We start from the raw sequence: 23,338 nt of genomic DNA, 5'->3' as shown, positions 1-23,338 counted from the left end.
CACCGCTGGGACAGCTGGCGCTAATTGTTACCGGGCAAACACCCTTCTTAAGAAGGTTAGAGCCAGTGCTGCCTACAGTTAAACGACAAGAATAATTAGTACATTTAACATAACGTGGCCTATGACAAACTCGGGGGAGAACCCTGCAAAGGCAAAGTAACTCTTCTGGCTATCAGCCATGTTGTTCGGACAACTACCCAGCAGCCTGCCATCGCAACTACAGACACCAGGAGCCAAAATAGCAAAGCTCTATGTAACTCATAATAGAATTCATCACTGACTGTACTCTCCCCTCCACGTCCACGGCATGGATCTGCGACAAGTGGCACCAGGCTTGTTGAAGTCGCATGCAGCACAGTCGGCTTCGTCGACCATGGCTGAGGGCTGGGCAATGAACAATGGGCAATGGTCACACAAAGGACATGTGAAACCAAGTGCTCAAGATTAATTTTATTTACAATAATGCTAACCTCAAAATCAGGGATTCTTGCAGGGTGGTGCAGGCAAAAATTGCACATCACGACATCATTCAATATACACCGCAATGTCAGTGAATAGAAACACACAGATTTTACATGAATACTATTGCTCTCTTACATTTTATATCAACATGCAGACAAGCTTTTGATTGTGCAAAAAGAAATTTCAATGTAATGCTTTTATGAGAATGTAATAAGCACTCATTACAGTAACAACAATAAAGAAGTAACAATCATCTTTTGTTTGATGTAACAAACTTTCAAACAGGCAAACACTGTTTACCATTAACGTTTCTCGACCTTTTTGCAATGTCTTAAGAACCCATTGTGTGTGAATGAATGCTGGTGCGTTTTGCAAATATACACATGCAAATGACATTCACAATGGATAGAACTCAACTGCACATATATATCAAAATTCACGAATTGCTTTAACGCAGAGGTAATACACCGGTAGTAAAGGTAACAATAACTGTACTATTAATTACCATGGTTAATAACAGTGAGGAATGAAAAGTTTTATGATTAAGATCGTTTACAACTTGAACCCTAAAAACAACCTATATTTCTTGAACTCTTGGAGATAACGTTGTTACCTGCAGTCGGTTGGTAAGGATGATGTTGGGATACATGGCACCAACATCAAGATGGTAAATGATAGGCCTCTCCAGCCTTGAAGGAGTATCACGCAGTGATGCCAGTGCAGTCTTAATCTCCTCGCACACCTTTTGTGAAAACAAAGCAGAATGACGTAAAACATTAGGGCTGTTACATGCTCTGTCTAATCTGAGAAGTTGGGCATGTTGGTAGATTCACAAGGAAACGCAAAGAAGGACATAAAAGGTTCCATGTCAGCACTTGTTTCGTCCATTTCTTACCTACATCCACACGACACTGTTCACCTGTTTCCATGCTGTTTGGTTATTAAAGGGGCCCTGCAACACTTTTCGAGCATGCTCAAAAAGCGCTGCCGATCGGTAGTCGAGGCTCCTGAGAACACGCGAGCCAAATATTACAGCGATGCGCACGGCCTGGAATTTACAATAAATTCTCAAAGTCAGCTGAAAATCGCTCCCTCTTCTCTCGACAAATGATGTATTAGTCCGCAAAATATGACGCGATTGTCGGCAGTTCCACCATTGGCTGATGTTATAATCACGATAACACCCTCATTATTACTTTCGTTGTTAATTTTGAGTTCAATAAGTAGATAATATGTATGTTTATATTCTGTTATCGCGTTAAAAACACCGAACAAACATTAATATTAGCACTTCCGGTCTCACCGACAGCTCGTCTGCTCGTAGTTGCGTGGTTCCGTTTTCTTCGCCATGCGCAGTGCCGAAAACGTGAATATTTCTGTGCTTTTGACCATCGCCGGTTGCCGTTGAGAGTGGCAGCCGTTCGAGTGTTGCCTCGTCAGCTGAGAACTGCATCGTCGGCACGTTCTCACGACCGACCGAGGCACGGGCGCAGCGTGTCTCCGATAACAATGCTGGCGTCCAGTAATGGCGGCGCTTCGGGGTCGTCTGCCAGTGCCGTCTTACGAGGCGGTGTATCGGAGTATGGGTTGAAACCGATCTCAGCTGCCATTCGTTCCAAACGAACGCGCAGGCTTGCTTCCATGGTTGGCAGAGCGATGAAAACACTACGGCGTTCGAGGTGCACACCCAACATTACCAAACCGACGCGCAGTTTTCAAGCACGCGCGATACACAGTGCGATCATAGTCCCTCCGCTCGACGAGAACGACGCAAGCCGACCTGAAGTGGCGGCACAGACCACGTGGTTGCGCCCAGACGTCAGAGAGAAAAAAATGAAGAAAAAAACTCCGCCGGCGCTCTTGGGCGGAGCCTCGCTCCTCTGCGCTGCCTCCCTCGACTCGCTGCCTAGCTTTCCGCGCGCTCGCGGCGTTGAGTTGAGGGAGAAAGCTGCGGAACGTGATCTCTATAATTTGGTAACACCACTTAGACTTGACGGATTCGAAAAATTTTTGTGGCATATGACTCGTGAAGAGTCATACGTCAATAATGAGACTATTCCAATATAACTAAGAAAGGTGTTGCAGGGCCCCTTTAAACTTGAAGATACAGTCAAAAGAAATCAGAAGTTCCTTAACTAGGATTCAACATTTCGTTGGAACCACTTCAGGCATGCTGTAGATAGCAAAGTCTGTCTAAGCAAAGAAAGTGGAATCATGCACTCACCTCTTCAAAGTTGAGTGCCTCACTCAACGGCACTTTTTCTTCAACCTCAATGGCATGCTGCATTGTCTTTGGTACCATATCAATAAGCATCTGAAAAGCCTCTGGCACCTGGAACAATAGCATCAACACTATCAGATAGACCTAAGCTTGATATTTCATAATACTTCATTATACTCGTTGCATTCTTTTTCACATTCAATGGAGACAAGGCAGCGGAGACTGGCTTTGATGTCGTAGAGACACTGCTTTCTTCAGCCTCTCCGGGGCAGTCGCTCTACCAATTGAGCAAACCAAGAAGCTAGCAATCGACAACACGAGGGCAAATTAATCAACAACTCAAAGCACATAGACACAGATTACTGCAAATTGGTACAGCAGTCGTTAGCTCGATTGGTAGAGCGACCAACCCAGAAAAGCATTGGTCCTGGGTTCGGTCCTTGGACCAGGATAAATTTTTCGGCAGCTAAGATGTTTTCTTTCTGAGAAATCCGTATGGATTTCCTTGCGGCTTCGTGCTACAAATAGGCGGTTGTCAATTTCCCTTTCTTAACTCTCCTGCCACCTTGCAGGATTCCGCGGTACCAATTTGTTGTATTCCTCGAATTTATACTGCCCAATCAAGCTGCTTGCACAACACTTAGCCTTGCCAACCAACTATCCAGCACATCTCAGGTTAATAAACTGATTTACTTAATTAATCGATTGATTAATTTATTGACTGATTGATACAAAATTCATACGCTAGTTGCCAGGCCCTAGCCAGGAATTTTTTTGTGGGAAGGGCACTTGCTGCAGGACTTGACTCTTTTATAAAAACACCTATTTTCATTATTTATTTTCAGTAAAACACCCCCTCCATCAGAATTTCAAAGGGAAGGGGTGGGGGACCCTAGGCCCACCCCCCTCCTGGCTACAGGAGTTGCAGTACGGTAGTTTGCTGGGTAGTTGCAAACTTACTCTCTACAATGAACATTGGCGGGATGCTTATTACATGCCATTAAATGTGAGCCCAAACTTTATACGGCAGCCTTTGTGAACACTTTCGTACATTGTCGTATTTAACGCCAACCATCCCAATGCACACTCCTGCCCTAGTGGAAAGAAGCCACATGCCCAACATCAATAACCAACAAAGCTTTCATTTTCACTGACCAGACGAAAGCGGCAAGGTAGGTCTGCTCGGAAGACACCCGACTCGAGTGCTTCGACATGACCACCCACGTAGGTTTCCTGGTCAAGCACGTGGCCATCATCTGTCAGCTTGTTGAGGATGGCTTCCTGCTTGTTGGGAAAGATGATGTTGGCATGGAACGCCCGCACCATCAGTAGTGCCTCACACAGCGTGCCAGAGCCCTTCCGCAAAACCTGTACAATATAGAGGGGGTCAAAAATGTAATCACTTGAGACCATCCTGGTTGGTTCCAATCGAACACTCCTAATTATATTAGGAACTCAATTTCAAGTGCTGTTCAACATTCTATAGCCAGGAAGACCATAAGGTATAGCTCCAAATAAAGTTTCGGTCATACAGCTTATTCAACGCGCGAGTACTTTTGCATTCAGTCTATGTTAGAGTCTATGGAATCTAACCTCGAATTCTGTGCTATACAGCAGAAGCATTCTACAGTAGAACCTTGTTCATGCATTCCCATTTCATGCGATTTTTCAGCGCCAACATTCCGAATCTCATAGAAAAGACAACAGTTAACACGTTACCGGAAAAGATGAAAGTATGGCAGCAACATTCAGTACTATATTGGCAAACTACGATCATATAAGTTTTCCGACCCCTAAATTCCACATGAAGAAGAGGAGCCGCGAGGCGCACACAACTGAGAGCAGTAACAGCCCACTGCAGCAGCTTCCCCACTGTAGTCATTCGCCAATGAAGGCCGTGGCACGAAAAAATGCTGGTGCCCTTTCTTCTATCGCCATCACTGCACAAACCATCACACATCACATTTAGAGCTATCGCCGCCAAGCCTATCATCATCATCATCATCAGCCTGTCTACGCCCACTGCAGGGCAAAGGCCTCTCCCATGTTCCGCCAATCAACCCGGTCCTGTGCTTTCTGCTGCCACGTTATACCTGCAAACTTCTTAATCTCATCTACCCACCTAATTTTCTGTCTCCCCCTCACACGTTTGCCATCTCTTGGAATCCAGTCAGTTACCCTTAATGACCACCGGTTATCCTGCCGACGTGCTACGTGCCCGGCCCATATCCATTTCTTCTTCTTGATTTCAACTATGATGTCCTTCACCCCCGTTTGTTCCCTGACCCACTCTGCTCTCTTCCTGTCTCTTAAGGTTACACCTATCATTTTCCTTTCCATCGCTCGCTGCGTCGTCCTCAATTTAAGTTGAACCCTCTTTGTAAGTCTCCAGGTTTCTGCTCCGTAGGTAAGTACCGGTAAGATGCAGCTGTTATATACCTTCCTCTTGAGGGATAGTGGTAGATTACCATTCATGATTTGATAATGCTTGCCGAATGAGCCGAAAAGCCTATCATAATAAGCCTAATCACTAGGGATGGGCGAATATTCTAAAATTTCGAATAACGGTTTGAATACCGTTCTATTCAATTCAGCCCTCGAATCGAACAGTGCATATTCGAAATACCGAATATTTTTCGAATAATCAGCAACAACGAAAAATGCTCAAAGGAACAAAATGTTGGAACAGCAAGGGGTATGTTTCTTGTTTTCATCTTTGAATTGCTGAGATGCATGCAGCCCTGTCCTGACGGGAATAACGACAGACACTACGTTTATCACAAGATAAAGGCGTTCTTGCTTAAAACTTCAGTGTCGTCAAAGCGACAGAGTCATCAATTTACCATCTTCAGCGCGACATTCATGATGATGTTTTATCGTGGTTTTGGGACGTTAAACCCCAGATATTATTATTATTATCATGATGATGTTTACTCATGAAAATTGCTTAATATTTATGCATTATTTTTTTTAAAAGTGGTTAACATAGTGCCACCTTAAATACTGTAGTCACTGCTATATTTCAGCTTGCAGTTAAAGATGTCGAACGTTCTAGTTGCTGCTGTATACAAGCTCGCCTCAGTTAAAATAACGGGGGCATTTTTTGTTGGTTCAAAGCAATCGTAATGTTCCTTTGTGAAAGCTTGTAGATATTCGTTTCACTTAAAATACTGCGGAATTCTTGGGCTGTTTTGGAAATTGTTACCTTAGTAGTCTAGAGCTGCTTTGAAAATAATTGCCTTACTAATCGAAAACTATTCAAACTGTATTCGATTCTAAAATTCACTGCTCGCACACTCCTACTAATCACGCATCTATTTGACGGTACGCACAGTGCAGTACCGTTGTAACCGTACTGCATGTTATTAATAAGCAATAAATATAAATGTGCGAATAGTAAGTTTTAAGTTCGAAGTGAATTCAAAGCAAATAGTGATTCGGTTGAATAATTTCGAATCGAATAGTTCAAATAGTACATATCACATATTATAAAGAAAAATGAGCATATTTGTGATGACCCAACTAACCTTTACAATATTTTTTATAATTGGAACAAGGCATGTGCAAATTCAATTCATTTTAGTTTGAAGTGAAGTGGAAGCAACTTTGAACAGTAGCAGGATTTGAATTTTAGCAGGATGCAAGTGATAACCAGTAAAATAAGTTAAGTTTTAGAATTTAGTACTATATAAGCCTGTATAACACTTAGAGTTATATATAAGCCCGTATAACAAACTTTTAAACTTAAAAAGCAATGAATCGATGTTAGGGTAATATGTTCATTTAGCCATGAAGTGGGGCTTTGCAGCAGTGCGGATTTCCCCTGGATAGGTGTATTCACGGTACAGCACCCGTCCACTGCAGTGAAACCACCTTTGCAGGGCGTTACATGCAGTTTACATGTTTATTCATTCCTTTCGAATACTTCAAAATCTCGAATAATTTAAATCCGCGCCGAAGCAAATTTGAATAATGTAATATTCGTTCGAATATTCAAAGTGCTTGAATATTCACACATGTCTAGCAATAACGAAAACTTGCTGTAGTTACTTGGTGTTATTTTGAGTGACATCAGTCTTAGTGTGCATTGCTTGTGGAAATGAAAGCAGCCCACAGTGGCTGCACAAGTTTAAAAGCTATGTGCCGTCCCCTTACACTGCTTGCTTGGCCACAAATCGCATGGGCACGAAGATGGCTCACTCAGTCATTGCAATTATTCGGATTGCTGTGCTTGCATTGGCCTGCACGACAGCTGCAAGCAAGAGCGTCGAGCAAGCACAAGTCTCAAGGAAAACCTGAATGTACTTGCAGTCAAGCACACACACAGCGTCAATGAGTTCGAACTTCTGGTGGCAACTGCCAATGTGCGCACATATCATACGCATTACTATACTGATGATGTCTTGGTGGCCATGTGATCTGTGGGTGCAAAGCTAATGGCTTTGATTTGCCTGGAGACGTGGCGTAGTTGAAATGTTGAATCAAGGGACAGCACAGAACATTCACTTTGGGAGGAGCACACAGGTTTTTTTTTCCTGCTGGTGCTCCTCATTACACCAGTGTCATAATTATCAATACTTGTGGTCCTCAAGCGAACTCTGTTCTCATGTCCTTACCTTCCAGATTGCATTTTGCGCGAAAAAACATGAACACGAAGGGAAGGACTACGAGACGAGTAATACGAGAACTATGAGACGTCTCGTAGTCCTTCCCTTCGTGTTCGTGTTTTTTCGCGCAAAATGCAATCTGGAATGCAATACCAACTCGCCCAACGCTCACTTCTTCATGTCCTTAGGTGCATTACGCACAACCTTAGTTAGTAAGCTGATATTAACTGCAATTTACACTACCCATAATACCACGAGCCTTATTTTGTGCAATAGTAAAGTAACTTGACATTTTGTAAACCGGTAAGCGCACGAAGACGGGGACAAGAAGATGACACACAGAGCGCTTGTGTCGTCTTCGTGCGCTTACCAGTTTGAAAATGTCAGTGTACCAACTAGCTCGGACTCAGCCTCTGATTCAGTAAAATACCTTGATCCCAATATCAACACATCACCTATCAGGCAAAACTGCAACATTCTTTAGTGAGCTTAGATTGCTTGTTTTCCCGGATGGTTGTGCATTTTTCACACCCTTTTTATCAAAAATGTATGAAAAGAAGTTGTGCTGTATTTCAGCTAAAGAATATTTTTAAAAAGCATTTAATTGTCATACATACTTGTATATCCTTTTTTTTTTTGTAAACTCTCGAGAAAAACTTTTTTTGATAGAGAAAATAACTTTTCAAAGGCAAAGTACTGTGTCACTATATTAGTAAGTTTATTACCATAAAAGGTTTATGTTGGCACAAGATCAAAGCAAAATGAATGCTACAATGGCTGGCCATCACGAGCAGCATATTATGAGACATCATTATAAGTGCACTCGACTGCGCTGGCAAACACACATCAAACAGAACACACTCATGCAGTGTTATACTTTATAGTTATAGCTATAGTTATAGCTTATAGTTGACACTACTCTCAACAAATATGTTGCCCTTACTTCATCAGGCTCCATGGGGATGATAGTGCAGAGGGCAAAGATGAACGGGTGGACGTACTTCATGTACAAATAGTAAGTTGCCACAGCATCGGACACTGAGTAGTTGGCAAGGACCTGCAGTAAAAGTAGATCACATCAACAGAGTATCAAACAATATTAAAACAGTATTCATTTCGAAACTGATGCATTCTCAACTTGGCCAATACAGTCATTAGGCAATGCACCTGAACTTTGCCACAGCAATATTCATCTCAGTGCGGCGCATCAGAATCCACATACACACTTAATTTTAAAAACTTTATATTAATCCTACTGTCTGTGAACACGCTCAAATAAAGATACCTTTCTGGGATATATTACATAGAAGTACATGCATGACTCACCTGTGGCTGTTCAGTGGCCATCCTGCACATATCTTCAGGATCCAATTCCACAGGATCATACCTCAACTTTGCCTGCAAAGTTAAGACAATGCAACTGGTGTGGCGACCACAAAACACTCTACAGCATACCTCAGTCAAATTTTTGCGACAACAAAAGGCTTGCTAGTGGTAGCACAAGCTTTACCTGTCATTCATATGTCTACACCTACTTCGTATATTTAGGTGTAGCTTCACTACACCTAAATGTTTGCTAAGGAAGACAGAGGCTCAGGAAAAGGTGGAGGCCTGAAGTGATGGAAATTCATTGGAGAAGAAATGCTAACGAGGCCAACATTTCGACACGAAGGCTTCTCATTGTCAGGGCAGCATCTGCTCTCCTAGAAGCGTTTTCGTGTGTGCTGCTAAGAAGACTAATGCTAGACACATAAGTGACATCATCAGAATTGAAAATCCAAGCAATGCGACTTATAGTGGAAACTAGGCTTGTACAAATAGTAAATTTTAGGTTCGAATCGAATTCGAAGCGAATAGTGATTTGGTCGAATAATTTTGGATCGAATTCGAATAGCGTATATCACATATTATAAAAAAAATGAACATATTTGTCACGACTGAACTAACCTGCACAATATTGCCGTGCGTATGTGCCAGTGGCGACGGCAACGAAGCAGCGCGAGTGTTTTTGGATGCGGGTTTCCAGGAGACGTTGTGCACTCTCCCTTCTGTCCACACTAGTAAAAGTGTCAAGCAGCTGGGTGTGAAAGTCGTCCCAAGTAGCCAAGCTTCTTTCCCGGTTGATGTACCACGTCTGAGCGTTGTCCTTCAGGTAGAAGTAGACATTCGAAAGCTTGGCTTCTGGGGTGGCCCATTGGTTGTATTTCGCACAACGCTCGAACTGGTCCAGCCAGTCTTGGGCGTCTTCATAGGCTTCACCATGAAAGCACTCAGGAATCATAGGATTCTGCAGTGTCAGGTGCGATGGCATCTTACTTACGCTGATGCTGTCCGACGCCCAGTCATCGCACCTTCGACGCCGCCGGCTCCAATGCCTAGACCACCACCAACCCTCGCACAGCCGATCTCATCGCCGGCGACTCTCCCAACCTCGCCGATCTCGCCGCCACGAAGAATGCCGTATGGCCGACATCCAAACACCGCAACGTGGTTCAATGGAGAATCCTCACTGAACTACCAGCGTCGCAAAACCGATTTGTGGCGTACCGCTGACCGTCGACCGGTGTGCTTCCATTGCGGCGAAGCAGGGCACGTCTATCGAGTTTGCCGTTATCGCGACGCTCAATACTCGAGATTTCCTCCCCACCCTGATTACGCGACGCATGACGGTCGACGCACGTACAACGACGCTCCTCTCGACATACCGCCACAAAATCCAGCGACGCCCCGATCACGTTCTCCATCTCCTGCGCGGTACAGTTCACCGAATCGTCGAATTTTTGCCGACGTCACTAGGGGCAGGTCCCCTAGCCCGCGACGGGGAAACTAGACGCAGCGACCTCCGGGGGTGGGGTTGCCAATCATCGAAATTCCAAACAGCCCGCATTACAGACGAACGACTCGAAGTCGCCGAAGCCGAAGACGACGAGCACACCGACGAATACGACGAATGCGCCAGCTGCCGATGTAACCGACGTCGTCAGCGCTGACCTCGTCGTCCACATTGACGGCCATCAAGTGACAGCTCTTGTTGACACTGGCTCTCACTTTTCCATAATAAGCCTACAGCTAGCCGACAGACTAAGGAAGGTAAAGATGCCATGGTACGGACCCAATATAAGAACTGCCGGAGGTCAGTTAATGACACCTGTTGGAAAGTGCACGGCCCGACTCTTAATCGCTGGTTCCACCTTCGTCGCCACCCTCGTCATCCTTCATGAGTGCTGTAAACAGCTCATATTGGGAATGGATTTCTTGCGCGAATACGGGGCTGTCATTAACATCCGCGACAGGAGCGTAACGTTCGCTACAACCTGGCGCACTGCTAATGATGAGGAAAACCAACGACCTCGATTACGTATCGCCGGCGACGACGTCATACTGCTGCCGCGGAGTTGCTGCCTCGTACCCGTGCACTGCGAGAGCCTGCAGAGCGGCACTGGCATCGCTGAACACATCAATGAGCTAGCATTCACTTGCAGCATTTCTATTGCCAGGGCTGTCATCAATGTGATCGATGGACGCGCTGACCTCTTGTTCCCGAATTTCAGCAAGGAACGCCGACACATTGTTAGAGGCACTGCCATTGCCTATTTCGACGAACTCGCGCAAATTGAAGATTGCCATCTAGTGGAGGAGGTGGCAGCGTCTCCTATCACTACACCGACACCTGTTGACGTTAGTCCGACGTTATCGACCATCGAGCGAGACCGCCTTCTTGCGCTGATCCACAAGTTCCACGGCTGCTTCTCATCAACATCAAGAGTTGGTCAAACGCCGCTCACAAAGCACCGCATCATCACAGATTCTGACGCCAGACCCATCAGGCAAAATCCTTATCGTGTTGCCCCAAAGGAGCGTGATGCAATTCAAAAGCAGGTGAAAACGATGCTGGAAGATGGCGTTATTCGGCCATCTAACAGTCCTTGGGCATCGCCTGTAGTACTCGTAAAAAAGAAGGACGGCAGCTTGCGTTTCTGCGTCGACTACCGGAAGCTCAACCAGATCACAAAGAAGGATGTGTATCCGCTGCCGCGCATTGATGATTCCCTGGACAGACTACGAAACGCACGCTACTTTTCGTCAATGGACTTGAAAAGCGGCTACTGGCAGATTGAAGTGGATGAGAGAGACCGTGAGAAGACCGCCTTTGTCACGCCCGACGGACTTTATGAATTTCAGGTTCTTCCTTTCGGTTTGTGTTCAGCGCCAGCAACGTTTCAGTGTCTAATGGACACTGTACTATCAGGACTTAAGTGGCAAACCTGCCTGGTGTACCTCGATGACGTGATTGTCTTTTCTGCTACGTTCGATGAACACTTAAGAAGACTGGAAGCAGTTTTCGAAGCAATACGCGTAGCCGGTCTTACATTGAAACCTGAAAAATGCCACTTTGGCTTTCACGAACTTCAATTCCTCGGACACGTCGTCAGCAGCCAAGGGATCCGACCCGATCCGGATAAGATTGCTGCCGTGGCGAAATTTCCTACCCCATCAGACAAAAAATCAGTGCGACGTTTTTTGGGACTATGTGCCTACTATCGGCGGTTTATTGCCAATTTTTCGCGCATCGCATGGCCATTGACACAGCTCACCAGGGAAGACGTCCCCTTCGCATGGGGCGAAGACCAGCAACGGGCATTTCACGAGCTTCGTCAACGCATGCAAACGCCTCCCGTGCTCGCCCACTTCGATGAAGACGCGCCGACGATATTGCACACAGACGCTAGTAACGTGGGTCTTGGAGCAGTGCTCGTACAATGGCAGGACAACAGTGAAAAGGTGATCGCCTATGCTAGTGGGACGCTGTCCCGAGCAGAAGCCAACTACGCTACGACCGAGAAAGAATGCCTCGCCATGGTATGGGCAGTTCTGAAATTCCGTCCGTATTTGTACGGTCGCTCGTTCACCGTTCTCAGCGATCACCATTCACTCTGTTGGTTAATTAATCTGAAAGATCCATCCGGCCGTCTCGCACGATGGAGTCTCCGGCTCCAAGAATTCGACTTCACTGTTGCTTACAAATCAGGAAAACGACACGCCGATGCCGACTGTCTTTCTCGGTCTCCTGTTGAGACAGCAGCCCAAGACGACGACGACACGGCCTTTTTGGGCGTCGTTGACACTGCCGCTTTTTCACAACAGCAGCGGGACGATCCTGAACTGCTACCGCTTATTCATTACCTGGAAGGACGAACCAGTAGCGTGCCGAAATTATTCGCAAAGGGGCTGACGTCGTACTGCTTGCGCAATGACGTACTTTATAGGAAGAACTTCTCACCTACTGGCAGCAGCTACTTACTCGTCGTTCCCTCGTCGCTTCGACGTGAGGTCCTACACGCCTGCCACAACGAACCGACCGCTGGTCACTTGGGCTACACCCGGACATTGGCGAGGATTGGGCAACACTATTACTGGCCGAGACTTGCTGCGGCCGTAAAAACTTACGTGCAGACATGTCTCGATTGCCAGCGTCGCAAACCGCCATTCGTCAAGCCAGCCGGTCTGTTGCAGCCTGTCCAAGTGCCGACAACACCATTTGCACAAATCGGCATGGATTTTATGGGCCCCTTCCCAACGTCTGCTACCGGAAATAGGTGGATAATCGTCGCCACAGATTACCTCACCCGATACGCCGAGACGGGCGCTTTACGACGGGCAACAGCACATGAAGCGGCGCGATTTTTTATCGAAGCCATCGTTTTAAGGCACGGTGCTCCTGCAGTAGTTATCACCGACAGAGGTACTGCGTTCATGGCCGAGCTTTTGGACACCGTTTTTCGACTCAGTGGTACCGCTCACAGGAAAACAACGGCGTATCATCCCCAGACCAACGGGTTGACTGAACGTCTCAATAGGACCCTGGCTGACATGATAAGCATGTACGTAGATATGGAGCACAAGAACTGAGACGACATTCTACCTTACGTCACGTTCGCGTACAACACGGCACGTCAGGAGACCACTCGGAAGACACCCTTCAGTCTCGTTTACGGCCGTGAAGTTACGACAACATTAGACGCAATGCTCCCTCACGAAAATGATGGCAATGAGATGGACGCTGAAGAGTTTACACAGCGAGCAGAAGAAGCTAGACAACTTGCCCGGTTGCGAATCAACCAACAACAAGGCTATGACGCCGACAGTACAATCTCCGACACAGACCCGTCACATACAACGTGGGCGACAAAGTGTGGGTCTGGACACCTATTCGGCGGCGTGGGCTCTCCGAAAAGCTATTGCGAAGATACTTCGGACCTTACACAGTTATCCGACGCATCAGTGAGGTCAACTACGAGGTTGTTCCGGACGGCTCTCAGAGCTCAAAGCGCCGAAAGCATTCGCCTGAAATTGTTCACGTGCTTCGGATGAAGCCATACTTGCAGTGACTAACTGCGCAGTTTCTTTTTTTTTTTTTACCTTGCTTTCTGAACGTTGAACATCGGGGCGATGTTTATTTTTAAAGGGGGAATAATGCCGCGCGTATGTGCCAGTGGCGACGGCAACGAAGCAGCGCGAGTGTTTTTGGCCCATCGCGGGGACGAAGAAGACGTGGCAGTTTTCTCTGAATGATAAAGCGTGTTTGCCTATCGTTCTCCGTGTCCTCGTCGATCCCACGTCGTTACAATATTATTTTTAAATTGAAACAAGGCATGTGCAAATGTCATTCTTTTTGGTTCAACGGGAAGTGGAAGCAACTTTGAATACAGTCAAATCCCGCTACAACGAAATTGACGGGACGCGCGAAAAAGTTCGTTGTCGCGGAATTTCGTTGCAGCGAAATTTCATCTATAGACCACAAAAGTTAGGAAGATCTGATGATCATGACTCGTCCTTTGGTCCCGGCAAGCGCATGCATTGTCCTTTGCATTTAACTGTCGCTAACTCGGACGCACTTGGCCGCACACCGTCGGAATGTATTTTCTCGCGTATAACACGCACAAAATATACAGAAAATTTAGCGCTAAACTCGGGGTGCGGGTTATACGCGAATTTCGTTGCGCAAGTTGGCTTCACGGTAACGCAATGAAGGCGGCTTTGCGTCAATAGGCGAGTTATACACGTGGGTTATACACGAGCAAATACTATATGCAGGCTACCCTCGAAGCGTGCCGAGCGCGAAGGAGCGTGCCAAAGTTCGGTAGAGGCTAAGTGAAAACGAAGTGCCGAAGCTCCGCACTACCACAGTCATAAGCGAGAGAAAGGAAAGTCGAAACGCTTCGTGCCGTTTTACGACTTTGTTGCCTTTAATCTTTCTTCCGGTGTGTTAGCTGCGTACTTCAGCATATTCACTATCGATAATCGCGACGATAGCGACCGCGGTCTCTGCCGCGGTTTTCTGCGCAGCGCTTCCGGCAAACGGTAGCGACGGTAGTTCCGTTTTCAATCTGTGCGCGCTGGCCGTGCGTGTGCCTTCAGAACTGCGTCGTTGCTATCTGTGATCGCGTCTACCGTGGTTTTGGCCGCAGCATTGCATTGAGTCGGTGCGCGTATGTTCGATGGATGCGCGCGTACTTTCGTGGTCGCCCGTGATCGCGTCGACACGACCGCATTTGTATTCACAGCGGTTACGGCAGAATGCAGTTACGCTTGGACTAGGTGCGCGTTGGCGGCGCGTGTGCCTTCAAAACGCCATGAGTGTCATTCACGATCGCAGGGCTTGTGACGACGAGCAGTAGTTTTGTTTTGAGTGCTACGTCAAAACAATGGCGGGAGTTCATCAACGATTCTTCCGCGGCCCGCACACGCATCAAACCCGCCGGCAGCATCATGGCGGATGGACGATCTGTCGCCGAGCATCTCAATGGCGAAAAATTTACCGGGATGTGCGTGAGGTGGCAGAAAGCATGTCTCCGATGAAGACACGGGTCTTGCGATGCGGCCGCACGGCTCTGGCAACGAGAAATGGTCGAGTTTCTAGCGGAATTTCGCGGCAGTCCTAGGCAAGCTCCTTTTCCTTATGTGGTGGCACTTGCGAAAACTTCGTTCAAGCGGAAATATCCAGAAAAAGTATTCGTTGTGACGAGACATTTTTCGCATTGTTTTCTATGGGCGGCTGACGGGGAATCGAAAATTATTCGTTGTGGCGGAAATTTCGTTGTAGCGGTATTCGTTATAGCGGGATTCGACTGTAGTAGCAGGATTTGACTTTCAGTAGAATGCCAGTCATAAGCTGTAAAATATGTTAAGTTTTAAAATTTACTATACTTAGAGCATATAATCCGGAGCATATAAGCTGTTAAACTTATAAAATGATGAATCGATATGAGGGTAACATGTTCGTTTAACCTTGAAGTGGGGCTCCGTGGCAGTGCGGATTTTCCTTGGAAAGGTGTATTCCGCTGAAGTGAAACCATCTTTACAGGAGGTTACATGCGGTTTATGTCTATTCGTTCATTTCGAATACTTCGAAATTTAGAATAATTTAAATCTGTTTCGAAGCGAATTCGAATACTGTAACATTCGTTCAAATATTCTAACTGCTCGAATATTCACACAAGCCTAGTGGAAACTTATCGCTTCTCTATGATACCGTTTGTCACCATTCTTTTTCTTTCTTCAATATTGTAAAACAGAAAGGAAAAGCTAAACCATCATCTCCAACTGGGAGGCTGAAGAGAAGATGGAGAAGCAAAGGAATTCGAAAAATAAAGTGAGCGGAAAAAGAAAAGGCAGGGAAGGAAGGCATCTAGAGACAAACATACCTTTGCCACAGCTTTGAGGTTCTGGCTTCCAACAGGCAGATAGCTGTCGCGACGCACCCAGTGCAGACAGTCCATGTGGACACTGGGGCGGCTCAGGTAGTGGCCCTCGCGGCTACGTGCATAGCCCACTTCTTTGTTCATCACCAGACCATGAACTGCCGCACGTGCTTCCACAAACATCCTGCAAAAGAAGTCATGTTGCCATTGAAAGCCCCGAAACTCGGTACTCAGGCAAAAAAAATACAAGTATTTTTATATACAGGGGTGTTTGGCATACATATGGTGCTTTTAAAGGAATGACTCGGCTATATTACAGCACAAAAATAAAAACCCGACCAAACGCAGCCTGAGAGATGTTAAAGTCCGCAACAGCAGTGGACACCAATAACCTGAAATGTTATCAACACTTCCGTTGTTTTAAGCAAACAAGCTGCAGGCAGAATGCCCAATACATGATGTTGGTAGCTCTCAGCATGCTTTGATGAGTAGCACTATGTGTGCTACTGAAGATAATTTCCAATGTTGACTCCTCCGTATGCACTCATGTTTTGCGCTTTAATCATGTTCCAAACATTTTGATGCAAGTAAAATTTGATCCGGATTGAAAGGGCATACGTGGTAGCGGTATAACTCTCACATCTAGGCAAGAAAGCTTGAAACTATGTGCGCAGTATACAGAGAGAAAACAACTTGCCAGTCAAAGTTGTCACCGTTGTAGGTCACAATGACGAGTGGCTTCACCTCGATGATATGGTCAAAGAACTTCTGGAGCAGTGAGAGCTGAAGGGTAAAAGTGTCAGTACTACTACTATAATAAGAGCAAATAAAATCTGTGTACACATGAAAATTAGTACTTCGCAAAAAGCTAAACAGCATGCATTTCTTTTCAAGTTTTGTATTAAGAAGTTCATTGCATTTACTAAAGACTGCAAGGCACTGCGAAGTGAACAAAACCTTTTAAAACTATTGTGTACGCACCCAATAATTTTCAATGTGGATCGCCATAACCGAAAATTAAAGAATGGCGGCACTCTTAGCCACACTTTACAGCAGAATGTTACCACACTATAACTACTAAACCCAAGTCAGCAAAGCTTCCTTACTCTGCTTCTTCATATTTTTAGATATCAAAGGGTAACAGCGCAGATACCGATGGGGATGAAGCGCTGATTTTCAAAGTCAGCGCTATGTTTACCAAATGTGTGCCCCTCTTCGTCCCTGTCAGTATCTACACTGTTACCCTTCAATATGCCAAACAAGGCCAATTGGCCCTTCTGCTCAACTTCATACTTGTAGGCATGCATTTTTCAAGCTTATCTAACTTCCTGCAAGATTCCAGGCAAGTAACACCATTCAAGTAGTACTAGTTATTTATTGTAATTTAAAATTTTCAAGCAAGCATTGTTACTCTTTCTTGTTAGAATGAGATTTGTATTATATCTCAATGTGAAATTACATTATTGACACACTTAAAACAGTGAACTGTGGGCATTAATCTTCACATAAAACTACACGTCTCATAATTTAGAGTGCAAGTCATCTCAACTAACCTCGTTTGGTTCGTTGAAGATGATGAACGGCCCTTCAAACTCGGGCCTTGGCGTGTACTCAAAGTCTTCCACATCAGCCGACACAATCTCACGGTTTGTAATCAGGTAGCCCTGGCCATCAATCATGTACGAGATCATCATAATTTGATCTGAGGCAGCATCGGGAAACTTGAGAGGCAGCTTCGTCGTTTCGATGTCGTAAGCCAGAACGGTGACGTCCTGCACAGTAAAAGTAAGGCTTATTAATTAAAGGGGCCCTGCAACACTTTTTCAGCATGGTCAGAAAACGCTGCTGACCGGTAGTCGAGGCTCCTGAGAACACGCGATCTGAACATTATAGCACAGCAGGTGGCCTGGAATTTACAATTAATTCTCAAAGTGAGCTAGAAATCGTTCCCTCTTCTTTCTACAAATGATACCATACACCCAAATGACAGCACCATGTATAACTAAGTTCACGGCCATTGGCTGATTTGAGCATCGCGAGCTGCGTAGTTACCGCGACCGCCACTGGAGGCCACCACAGGCCCGTGCACGCTTGCGATCACACTGGAAGTAGCCTTCGCATTCGAAGAAAAAAAAAAGAAAGAAAAAGTGCTCAAGGCCATGACGCGCACGTGACGTAGCTGCTTTTCCCCATGCCATCCCTCCCTACTTAGCTTCCAGCGCGCTCGTAGGGGCGAGAGAAGAGAGAAAACAATTACAGTGTGTGACAAATCTTTATAACTCCGCTCGTCCTCGACGAATTCTAAAAATTTTTGCGGCAGTCGGTTCGTAAGGCAATAAACATAAGCCATTCGATGGCTACTTCGAAGAGTGTTGCAAGGCTCCTTCAAGGCTATCACTTTGTAAAAATGTTGTGAACAGGAGACATTCCTATATGCTGTTTTCTGTAAAATACTACATAAATGAACCAGTGAGAAAGCCAACAAGGTGGGCTTCTTGCGTTTCATGACGTTTCTTTACTGCGGGGTACTTCAACTGTGCAATAGTACAAGCACAATGTTGATGAGTATAAATAACAATGACCCATCTGGAGCCCAGCAGATGCAAGCATCATAAGGAACCTAGGCTGTGAGGTTAAAGACACTGCACTGCAAAAAACAGACATGATATTACGATATTTAAGCACTAGTGCTTTTACACGACCATTTTTTGTATGACCATGAACTCAAAATCTTGCGCACCACTAAATTCAACCACCAAACAACGTCAAACTGCACCTATTCAACAGAAACTTCTCGACCATTAGCAATGAAGCAGAAAACCACAGAATTCCCCTTTCATTTCTTCAAGAAAGTGAAGCAATGTGCTGCATTATTGTACAGAATGGAAAGGCAAGCACTCACTGGTACTTGGAGGATGTCCTCTCGCTTCTTGATCTCTGGTGCATCAGTGCCACGCCCTCGCACGGCGTACCAGAGGCCGACGAAAATCTTCAAGTCAATAGAAACTCTGATGTGGTAGGGAACATCATACTCCCTGGGGTACAAAAGATGGAGGAAGATAAGCAGGTGCACTGGAGGTCTTCTTTTTCCTCTTCATTTAAGAGCTGAACCTCGATATCACGTCTTAACAAAGTAAATGAAGAAGTCCTGCCATTGATGCAATGTTACGAATTTATATTTATAACAAATTTTGGAATATAATGGAGCTATTTTCATATCAGATGCCACTTCCACATAACGAAGTTTAACTCTGTGAAGTACCTATGGATTACAAATTGGTAAATCTTTTCAGTAGCTCACCTGATGTCCACTATGTTCTCAGTCTGCTCCACAAGTTTTTTAGCTGACGCCGATCCTTCAGACTTATCATTTGACTGTGGCCTGGCAAGAAATGCATATAACAAATAAAATTTTTGTTAGCGAAGTGAATCACGATATCAGTGCCATTTATATTTACATGTAGTTAACTTGTCATACATGAGGCAACCTTTTATCAGTGGTGTGGTTTTCCTTAACTGCGTATACTGAACACAGCACAGGAAGCACAGACAGTATTCCAAATACAAAATAATATGGCAAATGAATGTACAGGAAAATGTGAACAAAAGCTCATTCCTTATGAAACAACACATAAATCCTAGTGTCAAGGACTCGTTATTTTTTCTTTTCTTATATATAATGCAGGCTTAAAGTCAAGATTAGAATGACATAATGTTCAGCTAGGTGGTATAGATCCACCATCGAAAAAGTTAGCTGTAGACGCATGGGCAAAAGAGAAGGGAAACAGAGAACATATATGATAGTTGGCACTGACGTCATTTGTTTCTCATCTCTTGTGTTTGTGTCTGCACACCTTACTACATATTTCTATGAATATACTGTCAAGGCGGTCCTATAAAATGTGTAACCAAAAAAAAAAAAACGCAGTTGAAAGGAGAGAATGAAAAGGGGTAAACACAATCACCACCTATATTGACATGAGGTTGCAGATTCTATGATCTGAGAAAAAGCTAAATATCTCGGCAGCCTAGTATTTAAATTCCCAGCCTGTACTATTATATGCGAACAACAACTGTTGTATGGTTTTATTGGCTATGGTCACAAGCTGCTCATATATTCAACGTTTTCTGAGATCCCGCAGTCTACAGACTCTCATGGCCGAGTGCATGTCAAGTGGCAACACGTGTGAACGATTCCACTAGGCTATTATGCAACAAAAAAACAGAGCTTAATGCATATCTTCAAGCAAAGCAATACACTGCACAACTTTGACGGTGATGCCAAGATGTATAGCACTGCTACATGTAATGCTATGTACATGTACACTGTAATGCTACATAATAGCATTATACAAAAATGAGGAGCTTAGGGCCAGTTTATCGCTAAAAGTTCAAGAGGAACTCCCAGTGTGTTATATCTTCTTTGCAGCTCAAGTAATGGAATGCTATGTTTCATTAGTATATCCTAAGCCCACTGAGCAGCTAGAAGCACAAACCAATGTACAAAAAGAAAAATTTCAACAGAAATCTTATGACCACGAGAAATGCATGCATCCACGATGCTCAAAAATCTCAATAATTGTATCGCTGAAGCTTTGAAATGCAATGCTAAGATTTGCATGATTTTAACATTTGCAAGACTAAAAGCAAGTAGTGCATAAGCCCCAATGCATTGTCAACGTTTTTCCAAATAGAGTATTAATAAGGGGCGAATATACAGAAGGTGAACTCAATGATATCAATAAATACAGCAGACAAGAGTTTGAAGCATACGAAGAGCCCATATATTCGCATCGTGAGTGTCAGAAAAAACCAGGATTACCCTAAGACGTGTGCCACTGATGAACTTTTCCTCTCCTGATTTTTCCGGACAGCAGGGAGTAGCTCTTTGCGCACTTTGAGCAGATCATTCACCGAGAGAAACAACAATTTCAGGTAGGTTCTCTTAAGACCCACAAGGTGGTTAGGCTAGAAAGAAAATAAGAACTTGTACGTCAGCTGCACCCCAACAGTCATACAGTGGAAGCAGCATGAAACTTTTGCCATCTATACATGTGACAGCATATGGCTGTTGTATCACTCAAGCAAATTTAAGCAGTAGGTATACCTGCTTTTAAACTACATTACACATGCTATAGGCATGTGGCAGCACAGAAAAAATATGACAACTTCAAATACCACCCGTCACAGTATAAACACACGGGCATAGTCATTTGTATATAGTATAAAAGAGCAGAGCCTCAGAAAACAGTAAAAAAACAGACTCTTCTGACAAATATGCAAAAACTTTTTTTTAGTATTAGAAGTCCCACCACAGTAATAAGAACAACGAATGTTTATGCAAGAAAGTGAGAGGCCACTTGTTAGCATAGTTTGGTAGTGAATTGTTCCTGGTTTTGGGCAATGAGACAGTGCGTGGTGTTTCACCAAAGGCTTGCTGAATAAGTTAAAAAATTTGGCGGACTCAACTGTAACTGACACCTACTTAATACAAAGGATTGCGTGAACCATCGCAACACCAGGCACCACCGTGCATCCAGCTGGTGGGGACCATGCACACGTGGTGAAATCGAAACATGTCGAGCATCTCGGTATACTTTTGATAGCCCGGTTTTGGCAATATTATATTATACTGTCTCTGGTATGGGTGCCAAGCTACCGCAACAGGTGGATAGTGCAAAGCTGGACTGCACGTTACTTGTGAAGCTGACCAAGCAGAACCGCTACACCAGAGGCCCCAGGAAAGGAGGCATATTCCTTATTATAGGAGTGGTGCTCATAATGATGTGTACTTTTTAACTGAGGACATTCATGCCCCATTTGTTGTTTTACTGTGTAGTTGTGCAGAGAATATGGTCATCCACCAGTGCATCTGCAGAGGTGGTTCGGAATGGGATAATATGCAAACCCCAGGCACATGCTGTCCAGTGAATGTGGCTTTTTGTGCACTTGTGGGGGTTTTCAAGCTAGCATACAGACACCGACCTAAAACTGGGCTCCGATAGCCCAATAAACACTTCACATTTAAAAAAAGAGGAGACTAAGCATAACAGTGTGACTTCATGCACAAGACGAGTGCTGTGGCAAATATTTACAGTATTTGCGCCACATGTAGTCTTTTGCGACTTCTTACCAAATCGAGGTCTTCCTTTGGGCAGAGTTCCACGCGTGCCAACGTTCCCTGATATTTACGGGTGAGGAATGAGATGACCTCTTGCTCTGAGCCAGGTTTGGTCGCAATATAGAAGTAAGGCTCGAATGGCAGCGACACCTTGAATCGGCTACCATCTTCTTCGATGAAGTAGTAGTCAACGGCACTGATGAGTCGCTTGTCTTCATTCAGTATCTCAGTCTGAAAGGGCACGCAATACAGGAGATAGCTGAGTATTTTAATCAGCAAGAAGAACCTTGCCAGAAATTCTGTACGCAATGTTTTACTAACGCCACTGGCATGTTCGAGCAATCCATAGAACATGTTTGCGCTGTGTGTTCTTGTGAAACACTTCAACGATCTAAGAAGCTTGCTAAAAACACATCAGATAACCTCGATTATGCTAAACTAGCTGCTGCGTGCAAAACGCAGGCACATATCCTAGGTACCGCTAACTGAAAGTCGAGTCCATGTCACAAACTTGCACATCTTAAAGTCCAGCTTTTTGTGTTCTTATTTTTCGATCGGAGTATTCAGATATCATGCATCGGCAAATCATCATACGCAACGCAGCTCCTTAATCGAAAAGTGTGCTGGGGCATGCAACAGGCTCAGGTTTCGGCGATCACGTACCGGATGGATGTTTATCAGCCAACCGATTCTTTCGGTTCCTTCCCGATGACGCTCAAATCCGAACTTAGCATCAATCTCATCGTTAAATAATGCATCTGTCAGACGTCTCTCCGATGTATCCTCTCTCCTGCAAAGCAAAATGCAAAGCTTCGTAATTGCGGATAATCCGGAGACTCTCTCCGGTAGCAGCGAGCAGCTCACCCCGCATTCTTGGCGTCATCGCTGCCTTTCGAGAACTTGTCGGACTTGAAATTCTTGAACCGACCGCTGTTTTGTAACACCATAGTTACGAACTAAAATCAAGCATAGTGATCAGCGATATTTGGAGCGTTTTACAGCAGCTGATGAAAACACAACACGTTGGTCCGATCTCTTTAACAACTCCCGCCAAATCGCCGATGCGCGCTTCCGTAGTTCGTGATTCTTCCGCAACAGCGCTGCAAAGGCTGCCGCAAAAACGAAACCGAAATCATGCCGCCATTTTTTATTCCTATACTCAACGACGCACTTTGCGGTTCCTCCATTTTCTCACCTAAATGCAACTTCCAGGTACAACGTGACT

The 23,338-nt window shown here is 44.9% G+C and overlaps 1 protein-coding gene across 1 annotated transcript in view; it reads right to left on the bottom strand.

Annotated features, from left to right (window-relative positions):
- LOC119393891 (DNA polymerase epsilon catalytic subunit A) overlaps nt 1-23,191 on the bottom strand; it is a 102,712-nt gene extending 79,521 nt beyond the window's left edge. Inside the window, exons 1-15 of the mRNA XM_037661081.2 lie at nt 22,978-23,191; nt 22,777-22,903; nt 22,126-22,344; nt 20,815-20,960; nt 19,294-19,374; nt 18,895-19,027; nt 17,546-17,764; nt 16,690-16,775; nt 15,996-16,176; nt 8,617-8,688; nt 8,234-8,347; nt 3,839-4,051; nt 2,687-2,794; nt 1,076-1,204; nt 282-384 (exon numbers count right to left, since the gene is read on the bottom strand). Coding sequence (XP_037517009.1) covers nt 282-384; nt 1,076-1,204; nt 2,687-2,794; nt 3,839-4,051; nt 8,234-8,347; nt 8,617-8,688; nt 15,996-16,176; nt 16,690-16,775; nt 17,546-17,764; nt 18,895-19,027; nt 19,294-19,374; nt 20,815-20,960; nt 22,126-22,344; nt 22,777-22,903; nt 22,978-23,060 — 2,014 coding nt within the window. The 5' untranslated portion in view covers nt 23,061-23,191. The remainder of the gene's footprint in view (nt 1-281; nt 385-1,075; nt 1,205-2,686; nt 2,795-3,838; nt 4,052-8,233; nt 8,348-8,616; nt 8,689-15,995; nt 16,177-16,689; nt 16,776-17,545; nt 17,765-18,894; nt 19,028-19,293; nt 19,375-20,814; nt 20,961-22,125; nt 22,345-22,776; nt 22,904-22,977) is intronic.
- Nucleotides 23,192-23,338: the final 147 nt, after the last annotated feature.

The sequence above is a fragment of the Rhipicephalus sanguineus genome, chromosome 5, assembly GCF_013339695.2.
Source record: "Rhipicephalus sanguineus isolate Rsan-2018 chromosome 5, BIME_Rsan_1.4, whole genome shotgun sequence".
Taxonomy (NCBI): domain Eukaryota; kingdom Metazoa; phylum Arthropoda; class Arachnida; order Ixodida; family Ixodidae; genus Rhipicephalus; species Rhipicephalus sanguineus.
This window is presented reverse-complemented; position numbering and strand designations above follow the sequence as displayed.